This window comes from Suricata suricatta, chromosome 14 (genome assembly GCF_006229205.1).
Source record: "Suricata suricatta isolate VVHF042 chromosome 14, meerkat_22Aug2017_6uvM2_HiC, whole genome shotgun sequence".
Classification (NCBI taxonomy): Eukaryota; Metazoa; Chordata; class Mammalia; order Carnivora; family Herpestidae; genus Suricata; species Suricata suricatta.
The window spans coordinates 55,896,188-55,921,018 of NC_043713.1; the positions used below are offsets into that span (position 1 = coordinate 55,896,188).

The 24,831-nt window shown below is 39.9% G+C and overlaps 1 protein-coding gene across 1 annotated transcript in view; it reads left to right on the forward strand.

Moving 5' to 3' along the window:
• Positions 1-24,831, forward strand: part of PTPRM (protein tyrosine phosphatase receptor type M) — a 755,728-nt gene that overhangs the window by 346,321 nt on the left and 384,576 nt on the right. Inside the window, exons 6-7 of the mRNA XM_029921584.1 lie at positions 16,781-16,955; positions 23,435-23,728. Of these exons, the coding sequence (XP_029777444.1) occupies positions 16,781-16,955; positions 23,435-23,728 (469 nt within the window). The remainder of the gene's footprint in view (positions 1-16,780; positions 16,956-23,434; positions 23,729-24,831) is intronic.

Consider the following 24,831-nt stretch of genomic DNA (forward strand, 5'->3'; position numbering starts at 1 on the left):
CGAATTCTCCTTTCCTGCTCCTGGATTAATTTCTCTCTCTTTTTTTCAGCTTCCTCTTTTGCTAGAACTATATCTTCTAATTCACCTATTCTTCTCTCTGCCTCATCAATCCTTGAGGTGGCTGCCTCCAGTTTGTTATTCACCTCCTCTATAGCCTTTTTTAACTCATCACACCTATTTTCAAAGTGTTAGTGATTGTCTCAGTTGATTCTTTGATGCTTTTCTCAACCCCAGCAATTAATTTTATGACAAGTTTTTTAAATTCTTGATCTGGTATGTTGTCTAGATCTGCCTTGAGCAGTTCTGTGGCTGTGACTTCCTCCTGGAGGTTCTTCAGGGGAGAGATCCTTCATTTTGTCATTTTTGCTATTTTTCTGTCTCTTGTCACCTTTAGAGAGCTCGTTGAGCACTGCTTGCTATGCCTTTGAATATTTTATTTCCCTACTCAGCAGTATTTGGGTCTTGCTGGCATGCACACTTTGGTTTGTTTCTTGATGTAGCCCTAAGAAGGAAAACAGACAGACAAACACAGAGGGAACAGTAATACACAAACGCACAGACAAATCAAACAAACAAACACATTAAAAGGGGGAAAGGAAATAAAGAGAGTGCGGAGGAAAGAGACGAAAAAAGAAGAAAAGAAAAAGAAAAAGAAAAAAAGAAGGAAAAAAATAAAGGGGGGGCAGATAAAATAAAGGACAGTGGACAGTCTAAAAGTGTATGGCCAGTTGAGGGGAGAGGTAGGGATGATATATAGGAGAATATATCTGGATTGCAAGAAGGTACGAAAAAAAAGGGAGAAAGGAGAAAGGAAAATAAGGAGTAAAAATTTTTAAAAATTTAAGTAAAAAAAAGGTAATAAAAACTACGTACAGAAAAAGGCAAGTAGAAATAAAAAAGAAGAAAAAAAGAAAAAACTTATTAAAAAAGCCAAAGAAAAAAAACCCTAAAAAACCCCAGCAGCGCCCTCTTGTGGATAGGCGTGGATTGATGTGGTAGGTCTTGGAGGCTGCTCTCAGAGGTTCAGCCTTGGTGTTTGGGGAGATTAGATAGGCAGGCGGCACACCAAGTTCTGCCGAACTATGAACTGCAGGCCACTCTAATGAGTCCGATCTCCTTTTGCCGTGGTTAAGCAGAGTTGTATTTTCCAGGCCTGCCTCGGTTCAAAGTTCCAGTCCATACACTCTTTATGCTACCACAAATGGTGTTTTTGTTTTGGTTGCTGGCTTCTTAGGGGGAGTAATAGGTTTGTCTTGGCTCAGGCTGGGATTTCGGCTGACCCTGTCTGAGGCGAGATGCGCAGCAGGAGGTGAAGTGTGCTTAGTCTCAGATCCAACCCCTAGCGGGGATCCTGTTAGTGTCGGGGGAGGAAAGAGTGTGCAGCTGTTTGCTTGAGGTGGCGCCTGGAGCTGCTGGAAATGAGCTGGGAGCTCCTGTAGCCTGCACGCACGCACCCAGGTCTCCACTGCCGCCAATTCTCTGCAGGGATCACGCAGAGGTGGGGGCTATTTTTTCCCTGTTGGCACCCGGGATTCAGGTTTCTCGCGGCCAATGCTGGGGGCAAGATGCGCCGTGGAAATGAGGTGCGTGCTCCCACTCCCAAAACCGAGGTTGAAGTGAGCACCCCATCACTGCCGCGGCAGTGGTTGCGGACTCCTCGCCAAGATTGTGCTGGGCTGGAAGCTGTTCCTTCCCTTGCGCCTCCTGGGTTAGGGATTTAGGCTACCCAGCAGTTATCTATGGAGTGAGCTTCTCTCTCCAAGAACAGTTAAGCATTCTTTACCTCTTCCCCAGAGACAGTACTATGAGCATGTTCAGTCTCTCTGTCTCTTCCCTTTGTCTCTCGGGCTCCGCGCGGTTGCCCTGCATTGGGCTGGGGCTCCCACCTCCCCTGCCCGTCTAGGGCTGGCCTGTTTTCCAATCTCCCCAGTTCGCACTTACTCATTCAGGTATCCTTCAGGTTCTCTTCCTTCTGGAGTCCATATTTTCTCCTTCCTCTCTTGCAGATGAGAGCTATGTCTTTCTCAGTTCAATCGATGGGGGTGGCCATTTTCAATGCGGCTCTATCTAGGGACATTGAAATTTGAATTTCATATGATTTTTGTTGTCACAGAATATAATTCTTGTTTTGTTTTTATAATCATTTAAATATGTACACATTCTTAGCGTTCAAACTGTACAAAACAGGTGACAGGCTGGATTTAGCCTCAGGCCCCTGCTCTTAAAGATAAGAGCTTTAAAATAATACTAGGGGGTGCCTGGTTGGCTTATTTGGTTAAGCCTCCAGCTTTGGCTTAGGTCATGATCTCACAGTCCACGGGTTCGAGCCCCACATCGGGCTCTGTGCTGACAGCCAGCTCAGAGCCTGTAGCATGCTTTGGATTCTGTGTCTCCCTCTCTTTCTGCCCCTCCCCTGCTCACACTCTGTCTTTCTCTCTCAAAGGAAAATAAAGGCATAAAAAATTTTAAAAAATAATAATAATAGACACTGAGTGTGCCCTGGAAAAAGAGTCAGTGTTCAGATTTCTTTATCTTATAACCTTATTTCTTTTAGCAGTTTGTTAAAATTGTAATAGCATAGTGTACACTTTACAACTGCACAGTGAGTTTCATAAGTCCATTTTATCTTTAGGTTCTTTATCCATTTCCCCACTTGTGGTGGTAGTGGTTGTTGCTGAAACTGTGTTTGTCCTATACAGTTTCCCATATGTTGTGTTTTGCTTGTTGCCCTCTGGGAGTGACCGCTAATTTGTTCTCCTACTCTGTTTCTTGCAAATTATGTCCCTTTTTGGGATGTTATCAGCCACTGATGACCATTTCTACATTCATTAATTCATCAAGGGTTACAGATTGGTTCTGTGATAACATCCCTTTTTGGTTCAATAGCTAGAATATTTCTAAAAAGAAAAGGTCTTCCATAACAAATATTTGGTTACCTTAGTATGTAAATAATAAAGGGGAGATGGTATGAATGCTTGATATTTTGTCTTTTTTCAGCAAGTTTTTAAAAATAATGATGCAGTTCACTGGCATCACCTAAAAGTGACCAAGGGGGTCATTTGTATTATTGTTGTTGTCACCAGAGTCATGGTCACTGTCGTCAATGTCATTGCCCTCAACTTGTGAATATAAACACATTTGATGTGTTTTGATCTATCACACTTATTATCTTTATTGCTGCTCAAATGAATAGGGCTTACTCAAGGTGGGTGACTCCTGTCCTGGGCCATGTCAGATGGCTTCTCCAAGCTTGGATTTTACATTTTCCACCTCAGTGACCTAGAATTAGCCATTTCTCCAGGGGTCCTCAATTCTTGTTAAGTGGGAAGTGATCATTAGAAATTACAGTCTGAGCTAGGAGTAGTCATTGTCACACCCTTTTGTTTCTGGACCTTCTGATTGGGCTCAGCTAGGGTATATACACATGCACACGTATATACATTTACAAACATGTCCTGAGATCAATTGACAATTTCAGTTGAAATTCCAAACTACAAGGCTTTTAGCCTTTTATATCTTATATCTTTAGCTTCTTTCAGCAATGTTTTCAGAAAGAGTTGTGTATTGTAAGGCATATCGATTGGGAAAAGTAATGCTTTTAGCCACCCATATTGAGGACTAGCCTCGTCTCTTAGATCAGGAATGATCCTGTGGGCACTGCCATCTTCCTTATATTACAGAGCCATTATCACAGTGTTGGAAGTAAAAGTCGATCGCTTACTTTGCACACCCAAACCTTGAACCTAACAGGAAATGTCAGTTGGTGTCAGGCTTCCCAGTTCCCTGTGGCTGGGTTAACCCAGGCAACAGCTAGATATTTGACATTATGACTTCTAGTTTCATTGGCTTCTAACTTCTGTGGTTATTGTGTCTATCCTATATTATTTGGATGAACTTCCCTGAAAAATTTCAGCTACAGTTGGTTAAGTATCATTATTGAAATATCACAAATATATGATGAAATGGACTACCTCTAACTATCAGAATGAGATTCTAAATTTCCATAATCAAAATTTTACTTGAAAATACCTGTAAGACTATTACATGTTGAAAGAATATGCATCTTTGGATATCTCCATGTTACTTTGGCTGTCCGTATATTTTTTACCCAATTTAACTATACTTGTCTGTGTATATTCATAATATATGGCAATAGAAGTAAGAACTTCTGGTTCTACTCTTCCAAATTGGTAAATATTTGGTTTAGCTTGGTTATGGCCTAGAAATCAAAAGTCAACAGTGTCTTAGTTATTAAAATTTTTAAAAATGGGCTCCAAAAAGTAGAATTGTTGAGTTACTCAATTATTATTGGATTTAGACTACATAAAATGTTTTCTTTTCTTTTTTTATAATTTTTTTATTTTTTTATTATTTTTAATAGTTTATTTTCAAATTGGCTTCTATAATACAAAAATGTTTTCAACACAATTATCCCAGGCCCTGCTTATAGTATTATGAACCCAGTGGTAAAAAATTCAGTTGGTTTCGTACAAATGAGCACATTTGCAAGTGGGATAACACAGTTTTCCCTGTTGGATAAATGGAGGTGCGTCTCATCCCCACATGTCTGGCTGAGGATGAATGACTGGCCAGTATCTCCTCCAGGCTTGCATGCTCAGAGCGCCTTCAGAATGCCTGGAATTGAATAATCTGATCCAAATGCTGCTGACGTCCCAGACCTCAATTTCTTTCAATCATTGCTCTGATTATGGCAAAGCTATTTCCAAGGGACTTAATATGTGTCTTTTTGATGGTAAATTACTGCTCATTTAGAAGTCCTACAGTGGGTCCCTTGCATAAAGAAGGTTGTAAGCCTAATTTAAATGACTATCAGTACTTTTTTTCCCTAGCATGCTCAAATTGAAATACACGCAAGTTTAAAGATCCTCTTCCTTTTATACAAAGCTGGATTTAACCCCCTAAGATCATTTCCTCTCAGACATGCCCATTATGGTTGTTTCATTAAGTTAACAAAAGATGGGTCAGCAATTTCTTTAACAGCCCTGGATGTGCATCACATCCTGGGCTTTTGTTCCTGACAATCATGTCCAAGGTTCTCTTTGACCATGAACTTTAATATTCTGAAGAAAAATCTGGATGCCCATCTTGATGATGCCACATTGTCCTGCTGTAATGCTTTTGAGAACATGAGGGCCAGTCCTTGGTAGGGCGGCCTCTTCTTAACTCTGGGAGAATTTAGAGAAAACTTCTGCCAAATTTGTTGTCTCTGCCTAGTGTACATTTTCATTGTTTTGTTCTGCCTGAATAACAGAAAGTTTCCCTTAGGCTCTGAGATGCTCAGAATTGGAGGTTTCAGTTTTAAATCTGGAGCCCAGGCAGGCTTTCTTGGAAATATACTGGGGCTGGAGCCCAGGTATCCTGTAGATTCGTGGGGTGCATGGAACAGTGATATCAGTGTTTTGGTGGGTGGGTAGGATTGGTTGTGTACATTCCTCGAGGTCATACTTATTCCAGAATCCAAAAATGGAAAGCTCTCCGTATCTAATTTAGTAGCAAAACTTGCTCAGTTTTATAATTTTCTTGATGATAAAACCTGACCTGAAACCTTTTATGCCCTGTTTTTGGTCCGTATAGTCACAGTCAGATGTTTTGATGTAGTAATATCAGCGTCCTTGTAGCATCACATAGGACTCTTCCGGGCATCATGATACACAGTATAGAAACCTTTGTAAAATGAAAAATAAATCTGAATTGTGAATTGTAGTTTGGGCCAAAGAGTTTCAGTTAGGTGACAGAGCCCCATGGCCATGACATTCCAAAGCAGTTGCTGTGTTGTACGTCTGTACTTTTGATCTTGGAAAACGGCTGTCCTCTCCCTCTTGTGTCCTCTGTTTCCAGGTACTCACCAGCTCTTTATCTGTGGGGATGAGTGCTGCATCTTCCTTTGAGCAAGCCTGCTTCTCATATGCTCCTCAGAAAATGGGGTGCCCAGAATGCTGTCTCCTGGGGGTGTCTCATATGCTCCTCAGAAAATGGGGTGCCCAGAATGCTGTCTCCTGGGAAGAGTCCTATGTGATGCTGCAAGGACGCTGATATTTCTACATCAGAACATCTGACTGTGACTATAAGGACCAAAAACAGTGCATAAAAGGTTTCAGGTCAGGTATTATCACCAAGAAAATTATAAAACTGAGCAAGTTTTGCTACTAAGTTAGATACGGAGAGCTTTCCATTTTTGGATTCTGGAATAAGAATGACCTCGAGGAATGTACACCACCTCTCTAGATACTGTATTTTTATTAATACAACTGAGAATTGAATTAAGTTTGACAAAAATCCACCTCACCATCTTCCCTTACGAAGTCACGTCTCCAATTATCCACTTGTGAAGTAAAAGTTGTACAAGATTGGTTTACATTGATTGATATTTATCTTGTTAATTTAAATTCATTGTTAGGCTTTGTAGATCTCTTTTTCCTTTGTCTCATTTTATGTATTCACGCACTGGTTAGTTGTCATCTGTGTATGTGACAAAGATATCTATGACTCTGTCAGTGACATTAATAGGCATGTTTGAGGAGTCAAGGATATAACCTGGTGCCAAGGCTCTAGAAACATGCCTCAGCACCCTGCTGACAAGCAGCCAAAGACTCCGGCCATTCAGAGGCTTCTAGTCCGCCCGGCCCTCCTGGCATTTGTCCCACATTGCTCTCCTCTTGTCTACAGAGATGTCACAGGCGAGGCTGCCTGGTGCCTTGCCAACAGCTGTAAACACTCTGTCTTCCTCCTTTCTAACAACCCAAGAAATAGGATTGGACGCTGACAAAGGGAAGGGTGGGCACTCTCTCCTCCTCCCCGTGTCCCCACTATGTTGGAACGTTCTCTCATGCCTCCTCCATCAACCCAGCTGTGGATTGTTTCTTCATGCATGTTATCAATCATTGAGCTAACTTAGAACCCAAAGTTATGGGGGAGGGGGGCTGATGGATTTTTTTTCAGCTTCAGGAAACAAGGAGACTGTTATTAAAATATAAATGTCAGAATTTCAAAGGAGATGAATAAATATCGTCCAAGAAGTGGATCTTTCTTCCCTGTGTGAGTTACGACTTTTCCCCCAGTGAGGGCATTTGGTCTGCTCTCATCTCTGCCTCTGCTGCCTCCGTCCTGCCATCATTGATCCTTTCCTCTGCCGTGCGCCCTCTTTCTCCTGTTACCTCACCCAGCTTCTCTGCATTCCTTTATTTTTAAATGTTTATTTAGTTACTTTGAGAGAGAGAGAGAGAGAGAGACAAGGAGCAGAGGAGATGCGGACAGAGGGAGGAAGAGAGAATCTTAAGCAGGCTCTGTGCTGTCACTGCAGAACCCGACGTGGGGCTCCATCTCACGAACTGTGAGAACATGGCCTGAGCCAAAATTAAGAGTTGGACACTTGACCGACTGAGCCACCTAGGCACCCCTCTCCACCCTTTTTGACTTTCTGTGTTTATACCACAGCACTCCCCCACCCCCTTATGTGCAGTTTCAGTTACCTGTAGTCAACCATGGACTAGAAACAGATCATCCTCCTCCTGACATATACTCAGGTCAGTAGCAGCCTGATGCTGTGTCACATGCCCACATCATTCCCCTCGCCTCCTCCCCTCACAGGGCAGCTTGTCCCCTCACAGCCTCACAAGAAGGGTGAGCACAGCACAGCATTAGAGAGACCATGTTCACAGTTTTACTCGAGTATGTTGCTGTAATTGTTCTGTGTTATTATTCATTGTTGTTAATCTTGTGCTGTGTCTAATTTATAAGTCAAACTTTATTATGGGTGTATATGTATGTGTAGAAGAAAATACAGTTATAGACTTTAGTACTACCCGTGGCTTCAGGCATGTGCTAGGTTCTTAGAACACACCCCTTGCAGAAAAGGGAGGATGACTGAATTTCCCCCTTCTCTCCCTTGTATGTCTCACTTTTCCTTCTTTTTTACTGGTATTCTTCTGGTCTTCACACTTTTTTTTTTTTTGTACTGTTGCTCGCCTGCCTCATTTAGGCTTTTTGATTTGTTTTTTGCTCATTTGGTTCACATTACATGATGCCTTGATGTTTGCCAGACTTCAGGCCACTGTTCTAGACATTTTCACAGTGGAATTTTCTGCGTGTACGAAATTACTGATAATGCCACAAATTTAAATGAGATGCATCAATCTGAGTGATTAATCTTCCAGATACTTAAGTATTGCCATGCATCCCTAGTTCTAAATATACATTTTAGTAGTTCTACAGGCTCTTCAGTTAAATTATCTTAAGCACACTTAATCTTATTTAGTTTGGTGTATCTGTTCCATTTTTAGAAATATCCATTTGTGGATATTGAAGACATCAATTTCAAGGAGTATCTTTGCCTTATAGGAAGAGGTCAGTGTATACTACACCTCAGAATATTACAGGAAATCTGTCATTCTTGAAAATATTAAAAATGGGATTCATTTTAATTTTAAAATGCTATCTAGTAAGAGAGTAACTGAATGTGTACTATGGGAGACATGCAGTACTGCCAAAATAAATATAACGTTTTTCTGAATATTTGATCTTTTACCCAAGATAAGAGGAGAAGTTTCTTTCCCCCTACTTTATACAGTTCTGGAAATATTGTAAGGAAAGATCAGTGATTCAGGCCAATTTTCTGTCCTGTTTGATATGTTTGTAATATCTAAAAGGAGCTAGAAAATAATTTTAGGAGCCATTTGATCTCTCATTAGAAACAATTCTTGTCAATAGATATTAAGTCTCTATAAAGCCTTTCATGTTATTCATTAAAAAAAAACTTAAAATTTTTCATTCCCTTTAAACCAACAATTTTAGGAATAGGGATTGCCTAAACATTATTTATAATAGTGAAACATGTAAATAATTTAAATGTATAGTGATAGAGAAATATATTTATAAATAATAGCCATACCCATAAAGTGGGAAACATTAGGAGGCATGTTTTTGAAGCTGAAGCTACCTAAGGGTATAAAAAATTTTGTAGATACACAGAGATAAAACACACACATATGACCACCATTTCGTATTTTATTTAAAATAATGTGTCAGAAAAAGTAAAGTAGGGGTGCCTGGGTGGCTCAGTCAGTTAAGCATCTGACTTCAGCTGAGGTCATGATCTCATGGTTCCTGGGTTCAAGCCCTGCATCAGGCTCTGTGCTGATAGCTAGCTCAGAGCCTAGAGCCTGTCTTGGGATTCTGTGTCTCCCTCTCTCTCTGACCCTCCCCTGCTCACTCTGTCTCTCTCTCTCTCTCTCTCTCTCTCTCTCAAAAATGAATAAAAACATTAAAAAATTATTTTAAATGAAAAAGTAAACTAAAATACCCTGAAATATGTACAATATTTATCACTAAGTGATCAGTTTTTTAAATGTCTATATTTTTTTATTTTTTACATTTAAAAACATTTCTGTAGTAAGGATTAGATTTAAAAAATCCATTTCTCTTATTATTGGCCATAAGAATATAGCCTGTGTGGATCTGCCCGATGCCAGATGTAGCTGGTGTCTTGTAGATGACTATAGTGCCTCTTCCGGCTGGCTTGTGTATTGGCTCCACCGCACCTGGCTGAATAAGCCTTTCTCTTTCATTTTCCTCTTCTGTCCTTACTTGGACATATCAGGTCTACTTTGTGTCTTTCATTCTACTCTCCATTCAATTCATCAAAAACATTTTACCTGTTCTTTGCAACCACTTTTAACCTGCATTATTTATGGAGCTCTTTAAATAAAGGTGCCAGAGCTGGAGTTTATGCTGTTGATCTGTAGTAGTTAGTGATGACTTCATGTGCATAACATGAAGTTTACCATTTTGACCGTTTTTCAAGAGCACAATTCAGTGGTTAAGTACAATCACAGTCTTATGTAGCCATTGCCACTGTTTATTCCCAGAATGTTTTTATCTCCTGAAACAAAAATCATAAAAAATAACTCCCATTCTCCCGCCTTCCCACCCCCCAAGTCTTGGTAACCTTCAACCTACCTTCTATTCCTATGAATTTGCCCATTGTGGATACATCATCTAAGTGGAATCCAATCATAGTTGTCGTTTTGTGACTGGTTTATTTCCCCTAACATAAAGTCGTCAGGGTTTATCCATGTTGTAGCATATGTCTGAATTTCCTTCCTTTTTAAGGCTAAATGAGGAGTGCCTGGGTGCCTCAGTTGGTTGGGCATCCAAATTTTGCTCAGGTCATGATTTCACACCCTGCATCAGGCTCTGTGCTGATAGCTCAGAGCCTGGAGCCTCTTTTGATTCTGTGTCTCCCCCTGCATCACTTGCGCTGTGCCTCTCTGTCTCTCTCTTAAAAATAAATAAAACATTTAAAAAAATCAAGGCTAAATGATACTCTATTGCCTGTATAGGCCACATTTTATTTATCCATTCACCCATCAGTGGACACTGAGGTTGCTGTTTATTGTGTATGAATAAGGCTGCTTTGAACTCTGGCATATAAGTATGAATCTGAGTTCCTGTTTTCAACTCTTATGGAATATATCTAGCAATAGAATTACTGAGTGATAAAATAGTTCTGTTTAACTTTTGCAGGTATTACCAAACTGTTTTTCACAATGACTGCATTATTTTGCAGTCCCACCAGCAACGTCCAGGGCTCTAATTCCTCTACAACCTTGACAACTTTCTATTCATTCATTCATTTATTTTTCTATTTATTTGTTTATTTATTGGATAATAGCCACCCTGCTGCATGTGGTCTTTCATTGTTGTTTTGATTTGTATTTCCCTACTGACCAAAGTTGTTGAGCCTCTTTTCATGTACCCCTTGGCCATTTGTGTATCTTCTCTGGGGGAAATGTCAATTTAACTTCTTTGGCCATTAAACAAACAACAGCTTCTATTTGAATATAGTTGATACATGTGACATTAGTTTCAGGTGATTCAACTTCTCTGAATATTATGCTGTGTTCTCCACAAGTGTAGCTCCCATCCGTCACCACACAATGCTATTAAAATATCATTGACCCTATTCCTTATGCTGTGCCTGTTGGTCCCGTAAGGTACACATTCCATAACTAGAAGGTTCTATCTCCCACTCCCCTTCACCCATTTTGTCCATCCATATCCCCTTCCCTCTGACTACCATCACTTTGCTCCCTGTATTTATAGATCTGATTCTGCTTTTTTGTTTGCTTGTTTATTCATTGTTTTGTTTTTTAGATCCCACATATGAATGAAATCATATGGTATTTGCCTTTATTTGACTTCTTTCACTTAATATAATATCCTCTATGTCCATCCAATGCTGTTGCAAATGCCTTGCCCTTGTTTAAATTGGATTGTTTGTTTTTTGTTGTTGCTGTTAAGTTGAAGGACTTCTTTATATATTCACGATTTTAATCCCTATCTATATAGGATTTGTAAATAGTTTCTCCCATTCCATATTGTTTTAATCTCTTAATAGTATCCTTTGATGTACAAAAGTGTTTTTTTAATTTTGATAAAGTCTAGTTTATTTTTTCTTTTGTTGCCTGTGACTTTGGTATTATATTTAAGAACTCTGTTCTGAATCTAATATCATGAACCTTTCCCCCTATATTTTCTCATAAGATAATTATAATTTTAGATCTTAACTTTAGGTATATGATCTGTTAAATTTTTATATGCAAGGAAAGGTAATAGTCCAACTTTATGCTTTTGCCTTGTAGATACCCAGTTTTCCTAACACCAATTATTGAAAAAAACTATTATTTTCCCTTTGAGTGGTCTTGGCGCCCTTGTTGAAAATCCACTGACCGTAAATGTGAGGGTTTTTTTCTGGGCTCTCTATTCCATTGGTTTGTAGCTTCCTTTATGCCAGCACCATGCTGTGCTTTTGATTATTATAGCTTTGTACTAAGTGTTGGAGTTGACAAGTGTGAGTCTTTTAACTTAGTTATTTGGTTTTGTCTATGGTGATGACTTGTAAACAGAACTTTTGCTAGAACATAAGACTGAAACCTGTCTTAAAGATTGGCTTATCACTCTGACAAGTCAGGATGCATTACTATTATACATCTTTGAAAAGCCACAGGCTTTTTCATTATCCTGATGGTCACTGTATTAGCGTCCTATTGCTTCTATAACAAATTATCAAAGACATAATGTCTTTATTATCATATAGTTCTAGAGGTCAGAAGTCCTAATATAAAGTGATGGCAAGACTGGTTTCTCCTGAAGGGTGGAGAATCTGTTCCTTTTCTTTTGTAGCTTCCTTTCTTGGCTCATGATCCCTTCCTCCATTTTCAAAGCCATCACTCTAATGTCTGTTTCTGTGGTCATGTTCCTTCTTCTGCATTTGACCCTCCTACCTTCTTCCTATACCTTCCCCCTACCTTGTAATTACATTGGGCCCATCTGGATAATTTAGTATAATAGTCCCATCTCCAGATTCTTATTTTAACCACATCTGCAAACTTCCTTTTGTGAGGTGTAGAGAGCATATTCACATGTTCTGAGAACTAGGCCATAGACCTTTTTGAGGAATATTAGTCTGCTTACCATAGTCATGATGAATGGGCAGTGTTGCTGACTGAGGGACACACAGAATCTCTAAAATATCTTTATTTTCCATATTGATCTCCCTTGTAAAATAAAGACTGGGTGTCCAATTTTAGGATCTGGCATATAAATCTATTAATTTAGCATCCTTATATTTCTCTTCTACCTATGGAACATTTTTTTCCAGTGGGGCTATGAGTTTTAGGGTCATCAGATATTTACTGAGTTTTATTTCTTGTGCATCCATGTCTACCAAATGAATGAGATCTGTTTTTTGACCTTGAAGACATTATATTCTTCTAGAAGAGGAAGATGTTACTGAAGTATAATAACACACTGTTTGTCGATTTTATTTCCTCAGTATCTTTAGAATCCTTCCTTCCTCTCTCTTCTCCCTCTTTTGGTCATTCATTACTGTGATTTCTAAAAAGAATTTACTAATTTCCCTTGACCTCAGTTGGGGTCCTAAATCCTTTCCTTCAGTCTGTTACTGTACCCATAGATGTGTTCATGTCACCCCTTTACCTAAAATCTTTCCATTCCTGGCATCAGGGTAAACTACAATCCTCAATATGTCATATTCTTTGGTGTGGCCTGTATTGTGCTCATCTTTCTGGCCTCATGACCTGTCATTCCAGACGCACTTTGTTCTAGCTGCATGGACTCAATTGTACTTCCTCTATTGTTCCATGCTCTCTTGGCTCTTGACTTTTGCAAAGTTCTTCTCACTCACTGGTCTCCTTTTCCCCTTTCCTTCTTGAGAAACTCCTATGTGTATGCTAGCCTGGCCTCTGGTAGTGCTTCCTAGAAAGCTGACGCCACCTTTACACCCTTCTCCAGTGTGGTTCCCCTTTTTTCTGAGTTTACTGTGTTATGCAGATTATTGCTCTATACTATAAGCCTTGCTTGTCTGTTTTTCTAACAAGACTGTAAATTCAGTTAGGTAAAGGACTCCTCTTTTAATGCCATGCTCCCCCTATATGATACATATCATATAACACATACCATATAAAAATTGTAAAAGATTTTTACTAAGTGTTGGTTGAATGAGTACTTGGTTCATATACATCTGAACTATTTAATACAAAAATGACCCACAGGTTTGAGCAGGAGAGACGAGTTGGGGTGGATCCTAAGCTAAAATGATTACTCATTAACACTTGGTTTCCCCTTGCTATGTACTATTTCTTGTGAAGTAACTAAATCTAAGTTTCTGTGTGATTTCAGTATGTGGATTCAAAAAGAAAGCCCAGCCCTGAGAATCCATGTTTTGCAGTCTGTAGAGGTATTAGTTTGAAGCTGTGTATATAAAAGAAGAAATCTGTAGCACAAAGGCAACTAGGAAGTAAAACTCTTTTCAACATATGTATAAATCCAAAAGGATGTTTTCCTAAACTTGAGTGCCCTCATTGCAGCCTTAAATAACTGTGAGTGATCAATAAGTACATACTTTAAAATTCTTTTGAATGAAACTTCTTTTGAAAGAGGCTTATATTCTAGTAGGAAAAGTACTACAGGATTACTGTACAAGTATATTCTTGCAAGATTCCTGCCAAAAGCGATGAAATAAATTAGATAGACCTTTTTGGTGCTGTTATTAATAAAACAAATACTTACAGATATGAAATCTGCTCTTTCTTTAGGGCTTAATTTTTTTTTCAAAACTGGAGATTAGATTTTGTTTGGTTTGGGTTTGGGTTTGGAAAACAGACACACTGAATTTTATAGAGTTAGTAGATCTAAGGGTAATCCTAGTGGTAGAATGTGATTATTGCAATAAAGAATACAGAGAAGAACCCCCCCCCCATTATATTAATTAACAATGCTAGATTAAAAGTGCTAGTTTGTTTTCCTAACTTCTTGTTGCCCTCCATCAGACCAAATTTAGGGGACTTAGTAAAAATCAGGACATGTGTAAGACATGTAATATATATATGGAACTTCATGTTCTGATTTATAACTTTTTAAGCTATTAACAAAGCTGTTTTGACAGGTAACACTAAAGGTGATGTTGGCGGAACTCATCTTTCCCACTCCTGATGTTTCCTTCCCTATGGCAGGAACTGTACTAGTGCAGCACTCTGATGCCTTTTCTCAGCCCAAGCAAGAGCTGCCTGGGAAGGAAGCTGTGAGCAGGCCCAGCCCAGCCCCTTATTTGGGAACTAACCCCCTGTAGGAGCCCTGTTCTTCCATCCTGTGAGTGTTACAGCAGCACCCAACATACGGGAGGCCTTGTGGTTTACTAAGGTGGCCTGTGGCTGGGTGGGTGAGTCTGTTTAATTCTGTGCTTCAGTATCAGCAAGCCCATTGTTCCTGCACATCAGCCATATTCTGCAATACCAGGTTCATTAGTAATAAAAGTGGTCTTTTGACAGCCTGTCCACCTCCCTCCTTGACCTCATCACTCCATTCACTGGTCCAGAATCCAAATGAGGATGGGTGATGCCAGTCATGAAGCCAGTGTCCTTGTATATATCTTTGAATTCTCACAAGTGCCCTGCAAATGCATTGTATCATCTCTTTGTTGCAGAGGGAGGGGAGGTTCTAGGAAGGTAAATCATTTTAAAGTTAGCCTGGGCACCCTGGTCAGTCTAACTCTCAAATTCATAGCCATTAGGGCATACTGCCGAAGAAAAAAATCATAGATAAAAGCCTTTAAAAGACTGTGTAATATAAATCACGGAGTAATACAGATGAGTTTTATTATGTGTCACCTAGCATTTTCATACTCCTACATAAAAACCCTTTAATACAGCCTGCAAGTCCCTGAATGCATGGGGGCTTCCTTGCCTCCCCTATTCCACTGGCTGCCTTAATCTCATCCAAAGCTTTCATTTCTTTCTGACCATCTCGGGCTTCCTGCGTAGTGTCCTCCGACTAGAATGCTTTCTCTCTCCCCTTTGCCTGGTTAGCTCCTCCTTACCCTTCACATCTCAGCTCACTTCTTCAGAGTAGCCTCCCACAACCACCATATCTAAAGATGGTGATGTCTACGAGTCATCTACTCTGTCCCTTACCCACCACTGGCCATCATTTGTGATTCTGTATTCATTTCCAGCCTCCTCTACCCCCACTAACTAAAGTGCCATGGGCATCACTAACCACTCTTCCGTCACTCACCACTGTGAGCCTTGTGTCTTCACACCTGGTTGGCACCCAGAATGAGTTCTAGGAAAACCAGTGGACAGAGTGCTTGGCACCATGCATTAGCTGTGACATCTGTGCTCATTGTTTTTTACTCAATCTTCGCAAATATCATGTTTTAGATAGCCTCTTTCCTGGTAATTGTAACAGTTATGGAGCTGAGAAACTCAGGGCACCTGGGTGGCTCAGTCAGTTATATGTCCGTCTTCAGCTCAGGTCATGAGCTCACGGTTCGTAAGTTCAAGCCCCACATCAGGCTGTCGGCTGTCAGCATAGAACCTGCTTCAGATCCTCTGTCTCTTTCTCTCTCAGTACCTCCCCAGCTTGTGCTCTCAATCTCTCTCATTAAACATTAAATAAAACAAAAACATTCAGAAAAGAACGGAAATACTGTAGCCTTCTTTTGAAGTATTAAACTGTAGGCAGCATAGAATGGATTTCCAAAGGTACATAAACTAAAGACGTACTTAATGTGCTGTAGATGGTGTAAGACAAAGCTGATACAGTAAGGGAACACGCTTTTTGTGGTTTTGAGCTATGGGATAAGGGGAGAAGCTTCTCTTGTAGCATTCAGGCAATATTAAGCATATACTTGGTTTTTGTATGTCTTGGAAGAACACAATAAGGCTTAGAATAGTCTATCAGACCTGTTCAGTAAGCAATATGCTCATATTTAATTATGTTCTTAATGTAATTCTTAATAATTTGCTTATTTGTTTGTATATAAAATGAGGTCAACATGGGGGTGGTGTGTGAATTATTTTCATTTTCTAGCCAACCATAAAAAACATAGGATAAAGTGTTATGAAAAGACCAAGTGGTGATCATTTGAGAGTAAATGAATTTTTCCATATGCATTTTTTTCCCTCTTCCTGGTGACTTCATTCAACATAATTAATATTTTGAAGGGGCAAATGTATGACAACTCTGCACACTTCATTTTGCATTCATCAGTCTTGAAAGTGTTGATCGTGGCAGAATTTCAGTTTCCTGGCCAGCTGTTCTCCTAGAACTAGGGCCCATGGGTACTAACCAGCTAAACCGAGATCCGCATGGAAATAACACATATGCCATCAGGTATCTTCGTGTTTTGATACAACAGCTGATGTTGTTTCTTTTTTTTCCCCCTCCCCCATCTGTACAGGGCATTGATGTACGGGATGCTCCTCTCAAGGAAATAAAGGTGACCAGTTCCCGGCGGTTCATCGCTTCATTTAATGTCGTGAATACGACCAAACGAGACGCTGGAAAGTACCGCTGCATGATTCGCACCGAAGGAGGTGTTGGAATCTCAAACTATGCAGAATTGGTAGTTAAAGGTATTTAACATCTTTTTATACCCCTGAATAGTCTATTAAAATAGACATGTCAGATGGTTGTGAGTTCATTATTAGTTTAAAGCTCCAGCTTCTCCTTGTCTGTTTCCGAACAGTAACTTGGTGACAGTTACATTGATGGATTGCATTTTAAGTACAAATTTTGCACGTGCGCAATATTTTTGAAAAATGCATTTTATTTATGTTGGTTTAGTTGCATACAAAGCAGTGAATGTGCTCTTGGCAAGTTCTTCTGCCGACTCTGTATACAGAGATTACAACCTATAAATTTTTTTTTAAGGAATGAAAAATTTTTTTACTGATAGAAAATCACTTAAAATGCAAATATTCACCAGCCAGGGTATTTATGATAGCAGGGTGGTTAATAAAATGAAGCAATGCCAGTATAAAAATGCTCAGTCATATCACACAAGCCATATTGATAATACTGAGTTAACATTCATAATGTTGCAGTTACCTTCCATTACTATATTTTGCGTAACTGAAAAATGGAGTCATTATATTCAGGAAAGGGCAGTCTGAGGGGGGATAAAAGGGGAAATAAGTTTCCTTTGCTGGTCTTATGCTTTTTTTGTGGCTGAGGAGTTTATGGTATTAAAGCTCCTAGGGCTGTTCATAGTCTCAGACAGAATAATTTGGAGTTCTAGATGTACAACCTGGCATTTTTAGATAATTTCTGGCCGGCCATTGCTGTTCTGTCCTAGGAGAACCGAATGATGCCACTTTTGAAATTTTTTCCCCTGCATTTGTTAAATATGAAACACAAAACTGATCTCTTTTGGATGGGTTATTTCTTTTATCAGCGAAGTTCTCTGTGCAAGCAGTTTTAAGGGCTGCAGGGACCAAACCCCAGAACTAGCTATGCAGGCGTGGGCCAGTGGCTTACCCTCTCTATGATTCTGTTTCCTCATGTGTAAAATAGACCTCCAAAATGTCACCTGTATCACATGGTGAATGGGAAGGTCAAGTGCAAAGAGCATGTGAATGGCACTTCAAACAGGTACATACTGAGCAGCAGGCACCTGTTAGTAGGGTCTTGACAGGGAGGAGGAGGAGGAGGCCAAGATGATTCTCACCCCCTGCTTCTGTACGTCAGTGACACACATTTAGGGATGCTCATTACTACCACCTTTCTGAATTTTAAAAATACAACTGTCAGGGCACCTGGGTGGCTCAGTCGGTTGAGTGTCCGACTTCAGGTCAGGTCATGATCTCACAGTTTGTGGGTTCGAGCCCCGCATTGGGCTCTGTGCTAACAGGTAGCTCAGAGCCTGGAGCCTGCTTCAGATTCTGTGTCTCCCTGTCTCTCTGACCTTCCCCTGCTCGCACTGTCTCTCTCTCTCTCTCTCAAAAATGAATAAAATACATAAAAATATTTTTTTAAGTAAACATATAACTGTCTGCCCAGCTATTCTTCCCCCGCCCCCACACACCGATATTGAATGAAAATCTCTGGGGACATATACCCTCTGTTATACAACCTGTAGGTGATTTTTGGCTTATACTTCTGTTGTGAAATCACTGCTGCTGGAGCCTGCTTCTGATTCTGTGTCTCCCTCTCTCTCTCTGCCTCTCCCCCACTAGTGCTCTGTCCTCTATGTCTTTCAGAATTAAATAAATGTTTTAAAAAAACAGTAAAAAAATAAATAAAATCAATGTCTGACTTTGGCTCAGGTCACTATCTCATGGTTTCGTCACTCCTGGCTTATGAGAGAAATGTTCACTGGTGAGCCTCCCTCCCAAGTGGTATTAATCCAGCAGTGACTAATTTCTGTACATTGAAATATCTGCTCCACTAATATATTTTGCCACATCAGATTCTTACAAATTTTGGTTTGTAATGAAACTTTAGCTGGTCTGGCTAGTATTCAAGTTTAGGTTTATTTTATTTATTTGTTGGTTTGTATGTTTATTTATTTAAATATTTATTTTTGGGAGAGAGAAAGAGAGAGCATGAGTGGGGAAAGGGCAGAGACAGAGGATTCAAAGCAGGCTCTGGGCTCTGTGCTGACAGCAGAGAGCCTGATGTGGAGCGGAAAATCACAAACCATGAGATAGTGACCTGAGCCAAAGTCAGACATTGATTTTATTTATTTTTTTACTGTTTTTTATAAAACATTTATTTAATTCTGAAAGAGAGAGAGGACAGAGCACTAGTGGGGGAGAGACAGAGAGAGAGAGAGGGAGACACAGAATCAGAAGCAGGCTCCAGGCTCTGAGTTGTCAACACAGAGCCTGATGCAGGGCTCGAACCCATGAACCGTGAGATCATGACCTGAGCCACAGCCAGACGCTTAGCTAAGTCACCCAGGCGCCTCTAAAGTCAGACGTTTAACTGACTGAGTTATCCAGGTGCTCCTGAATTTAGGCTTAATAACTATAAGAAAACACATTCTTCACAATAATGCACTTCTTATTCTGCAGAAGGCTGTCTGAGAAGTGAGGAGTCACAATGTAAAAATGGACACCATTTACCAACAAATACAGTAAAGTGGCCACTGCCGTGTTCCATGGTTGAACTCTTTATTAGCATTATTATTACTTAATGTTGATCTGGGTTCAGCTCTTTGTGATTGTGTTTCATTTTTCGACTAACAATTGCTACAGCATTTCATGTGACCTTGTGACCAGCCATGTCCTTGAGGCGTTCGGCTTCATCAACAGGATAACGCCAATCTAGTAGCCTCACTAAAAATTGCCTCTGTGGAAAAGTTCATTTGTTTGGTGGCATAAGTGAATCATAAAGCTCTAGTCTCCCAGAGCACACATGAACACTAAGAATGGATGGGTTCTTATTCACCTTGATGCGGCAGATTTTCCTGTCTTAGGATGCATTGTGGTGGCTTGGCTTATTGTGATAAAAATGTCTAGGCATCTTTTTCCATCTCTGCACACAGTCAAAGCCAGGGACAATTGGTTTGCAGTTATGGCTCAAATCTGAAATTTGACTTTTGCTCTGTTTATAAGTTTTTAATGCTTATTTTTGTATTTTCAGAGAGAGAGAGAGAGAGAGAGAGAGAGAGAGAGAGAGAGAGCGAGCGAGCACGAGCAAGCACATGAGTGGTAGGGACAGAGAGAGAGGGGGAGAGAGAGAATCCCAAACAGGCTCTGTCTGCACTGTCAACACAGAGCCCAGTGCAAGGTTCAGTCCCATGAATCATGAGATCAAGACCTGAGCTGACATCAAGAGTCATCAAGAGTCGGATGCTTAACCGATTGAGCCACCTAGCTGCCCCTCCATTTATAATTTGATAGCCATATTTTTCATATATTTTATTTTTTAATGAGGTAACATGCTGAATTTTACTAGCATATTATACTGAATAAAGTATTACCTTGAGATAATTTTTGAAATACTGCAATGACATTTTTAGGCGACCTGTATGTAATTTAACTTTTTTATATGCGTCTAATATTTGGAGTAGTGATTTCCTAAAAATGGGAAAAACTAAAGTCCATAGAGTTTGCAACTTCCTTTCTTTTTCCTTCTTTCTTTCTTTATTTCTCTCTCTTTTTCTCTTTTAAAAAAGAGTTTGTAACTTTCTTGAGATCATGCACTGATTTGGCACCAACCCGTCAAATGAAACCCAAGTCATTTTTTAACTCTCTTTCCTATCTTATTCATGCCTACCACTGCTTTTGAAATCTGGAACATTAAAAATACATATTTCATACAGTGTCAACAATTCATATGTATGCATCTGTATCAATATTATTGAATTATGTGAGGTATATATTAGGGGTTCACGTATGCATATCTATTAGATGTATGTATATGTGCATATATGCTTTCACTGGTGGCTTGGTTTGGAATTACAGTTGACTCTTGAACAGTGAAGAGTTAAAGGCACCGACCCCTGCATAGTTGAAAATCCACATATAGCTTTTGATTTCCCACAAAATTAACCAATAGTCTGTTGTTGACTGGAAGCCTTACCTATAACATAAACAGTCAATTAACACACATTTCATTTGTGTATTATATCCATATTCTTAAAGTAACCTAGAGAAAAGAAAATGTTATTCAGAAAATCATAAGGAAGAGAAAATACATTTACAGGACTGTAAAAAAAAATCCACATATAAGCAGACTCAAGGAGTTCAAACTGTGATGTTCAAGGCTCAACTATATTTTAGTCATAATTTTCACTGTCAATTGATCATGTATTTTGAATTGCTTTTTATCACTTATTATAGTTTAAATTCCTTCCTTCCTCTGGTCCTTCCTTCCTTCTTTCCTTCCTTCCCTTTGGGAAAAGTATTCAAAATTTAAATATTGACTTATGTGGGTACTCATTCTTCCAGCAAACCCAAAAGTATTTTGGAATGTCTGTTGCAATTGTTTCCAGGTTCTAGTTGAATCTTTCATTTGATTTCACATATTTCATATTTTTCTTCGTGGGGAATTAATAGAGAAAATATTCCCAGGTCAAACAAGCACTAAAGTCATGTCTATTTTAGGACACTGGTAACAGTATCCTAAATGTACTGGTGTGCTCACTAACCTTTGTGGCCTTGCCCCTGAGTTGTCTTTTGAATGGCGGCTCAGCAACCCTTGCTGCCATTTGCAACTTAAAAGTAATTAACTATTCTTTCAGCCTGGCTACATAACAGCCTTCGGATATACTATAAAAGGCCCATTTCATGTCTCAGTTCAAGGAATCGCCTAACGTTATAAATTGATGTTAAATCATTATGAGTTGAGTAAGAACTGTTTAAAGAAATGAAGAGCTAGCACAAAGTTGTAGTTTATGAACACTAGGAACATAGTTTATTAAGTTGACATGAATTTTGGAGGCCTCCAAATACAATTCATCCTTTACTGTCTATTTTGACTCAGTGTAATGAGATTTCCCAGCTATTTTAGAAAGTCTGTATGTTTCATCATACCCCATCCAACAAAGAGAACCAACATTGCTGTTTATATTAGAATAGTCTAGGGGTCATCTCAAAGGCCAAGGTCAGATGGTCCTGGCTGCCCTGAAATCCCTTTCAGCAGGAAATAGGACCATGATCAGTTGGCTGTGTCTGCTGTTGGAGATGACAGAATTTGCATCATGCAAGCTAGCCCGAGCCAGTAATGGAATACAGCAGGCTTTATTTTTTGTGCATTCATGTGAGCCGAATGAGGAGTTTTATACACACACACACACACACACACACACACACACACACACCACACACAGAAAGGCACAAACCACCTGTGGAAACATTCTTGAAAAAAAATTGCTAGATCTTACATTTCTTCTTGAACGGAGATTCATTAAGATAGAAGTACATTGTTTGGTACATTCTCTCCTTTCCCAGTATCATTTGGCACCCCTTCCTCCACTTCCTGACATTGGGCATGTTGGATACCTTCCTTTGGTGCCTGGCAAGCCACTCAGCCAGCACCTCACTAATATACCAGGAATGCTATTTTAGAAAAATATTGTCTACTTCTCCCTTCTCAGACAATGATCTAGAAAGAGTCCATCTCAGATTTTAAAGAATGAATGAGATTTTTTTTTTTTTTGCTTTAAAGAGTATTAACTATGGATTGCCTAGAATTTTACTCAATTGAGCGTGGCTTGCACTTTGCTTTAGAGCTTTTCTTTCTACTCTCTGCTTTAATCAGACTCATTAATGAAGGCTCCTCGAACAGAAGCTTTATTACCCACACTTCTTACTTCTCCTGTGACTGAATGAGTCCATTGTGATGGTTTTTTGTGAGACAAGTCATCCTGGAAACGCATTCATGCTGAGATAAACTATAATTTCGGCCATGTTTTAAATTGATGGTATCTTTGGAATATAAATATATGGAAACTGAATTTAATGTTCAAGATAACTAGCACCTTTGATGATTTCAAAGATATTCTCAATAAGGCAGTTAGCAGTAGAGTGGCTCATGGAGCTTATGTACTACCACTGAGAGACCTTTTAACAAGTTACTTTTCATGGGGAAAAAATCCTTTGACACCTTTGTAGGTGTCTGAGAAAAATTAGTTGTGTCCTAAAACAACCTGGGGATATACCTACTTGACCAATCTTACGTTTTGAAGATGGTGTACTTCACACATTTGAACATTACAAAAAGCTTCACCAGTACACTTATTAAAAATAACCTAAACCAAACGATTCTCATCAGTTCCTTCCAGAAATGTTCATGACTTCTGTATGTTTAATAATTGATGCATATTTAGCTATTTAAAAATTTTTTTAAGTTTATTTATTTTGAGAGAGAGAGAAAGTTGGGGAGGGGCAGAGGACAGAGAGAGAGAGAATCCCAAGCAGGCTCCATGCTGTCAGCACAGAGCGCGACATGGGACTCGAAGTTACATATGGTGAGATCATGATCTGAGCTGGAACCAGGAGTCGGATGCTTAGCTGACTGAGCCACCCTGGCGCACCACACATTTTGCCCTTTTAAAACTGCAGAGCAAAGTGTCTGAAAGATGGCTCTGTGATTTGCTTTTCAGAACCACCTGTTCCCATCGCTCCCCCCCAGCTTGCCTCTGTGGGGGCAACCTACCTGTGGATCCAACTCAATGCCAACTCCATCAACGGGGACGGACCCATTGTTGCCCGAGAGGTGGAATACTGCACAGCAAGTGGGAGCTGGAACGACCGACAGCCGGTGGATTCCACCAGTTACAAAATCGGGCACCTGGACCCGGACACGGAGTATGAGATCAGCGTGCTGCTCACCAGACCGGGGGAGGGTGGCACTGGCTCTCCCGGGCCCGCTCTCCGGACAAGGACAAAGTGTGCCGGTGAGTACAGGAGACCTGGGACTCGTGGTTACTGTCTCTCTGGGCGTTGACCTGCAGCACTGTGTTTATCAGGTACTTTCACTCACTTCCCCCAGCTCTGACAGCATCCTCTGCAGGAACAAAAAATGCCCTTTGCCCAGTAACAGTAACCCAACAGGACTTTGGGACCTCAAGGGTTGGTATCTCCCTGCAGCCTCCACCTCCTTTTTTTCTTTTTAAAAAATTTTTATTTACACCTTCCTGTGAGTATCATCTAGTTCGTATAGGAATTCTCCCTAAGGTCGACAGGAACTGCTTTAATGATGTCTGCTCATAGGTCAGCTCGTCTCCTCCTGGCCACCTTGTTTTATGTTTACAGTTAATGTGCTTTTAGCCTGGAGGGGCACCGGGAGAATAGATTTCATCTTGGTGATAGCTTTAAAGCTGCGTTTTTATTGATGGATATTTAATGGAGGGGCTGCTCGCCAATGACACGGGGCCCATTTGTAAAATAAGCAAGGGTGATTTGTGGGCTGCGTGCTGTCTTCAAGTTGAGATTGTGAAGTTCTAATTGATTGTGCTGGACCCGTTGTGCGGCTTAACTACAGTGGGGCTGATGGAGGGAGATATGTAGAGTCTTATAAAAATCAAAACCTGCAGAAAGATCTCGGGAGAGGGTATAGTGCTTTCTGTATGGCTACGTTCTGCCAGGAAGAGTAGAGAGAAATAATATATTGGGATATCCAAGTGCTCTTTCCTCATTTAGATGAAGAATCCCTATGTTGAACTGTGGGTGGAGGTGAGGAGATGCAATAAATTCTCAGGGGATTAATTGAGTCTTCAGATAGCATTATTTAAGTAGCCACATCAATAAGTTTCATTTCTTTTTTTAACTTTGGAAGGTACTCAGAGCACAGTCTGACCGTGGCTGGCAAAGAAATGACTAAATCTGAACAGGTCTAGGTATTTCATTTTTTTTCTTTATAACGGGGAATGGATACTGTTTCCACAAGTTCAAAATTTATAAAGAAATCTGTTTTAGGGTTGTTGTTGTGTTTTGTTTTAAATTTCATTAGAACAGGGAACAGCTACTGTTTTTCCTCCCCTGGAGATACGCTAACGCG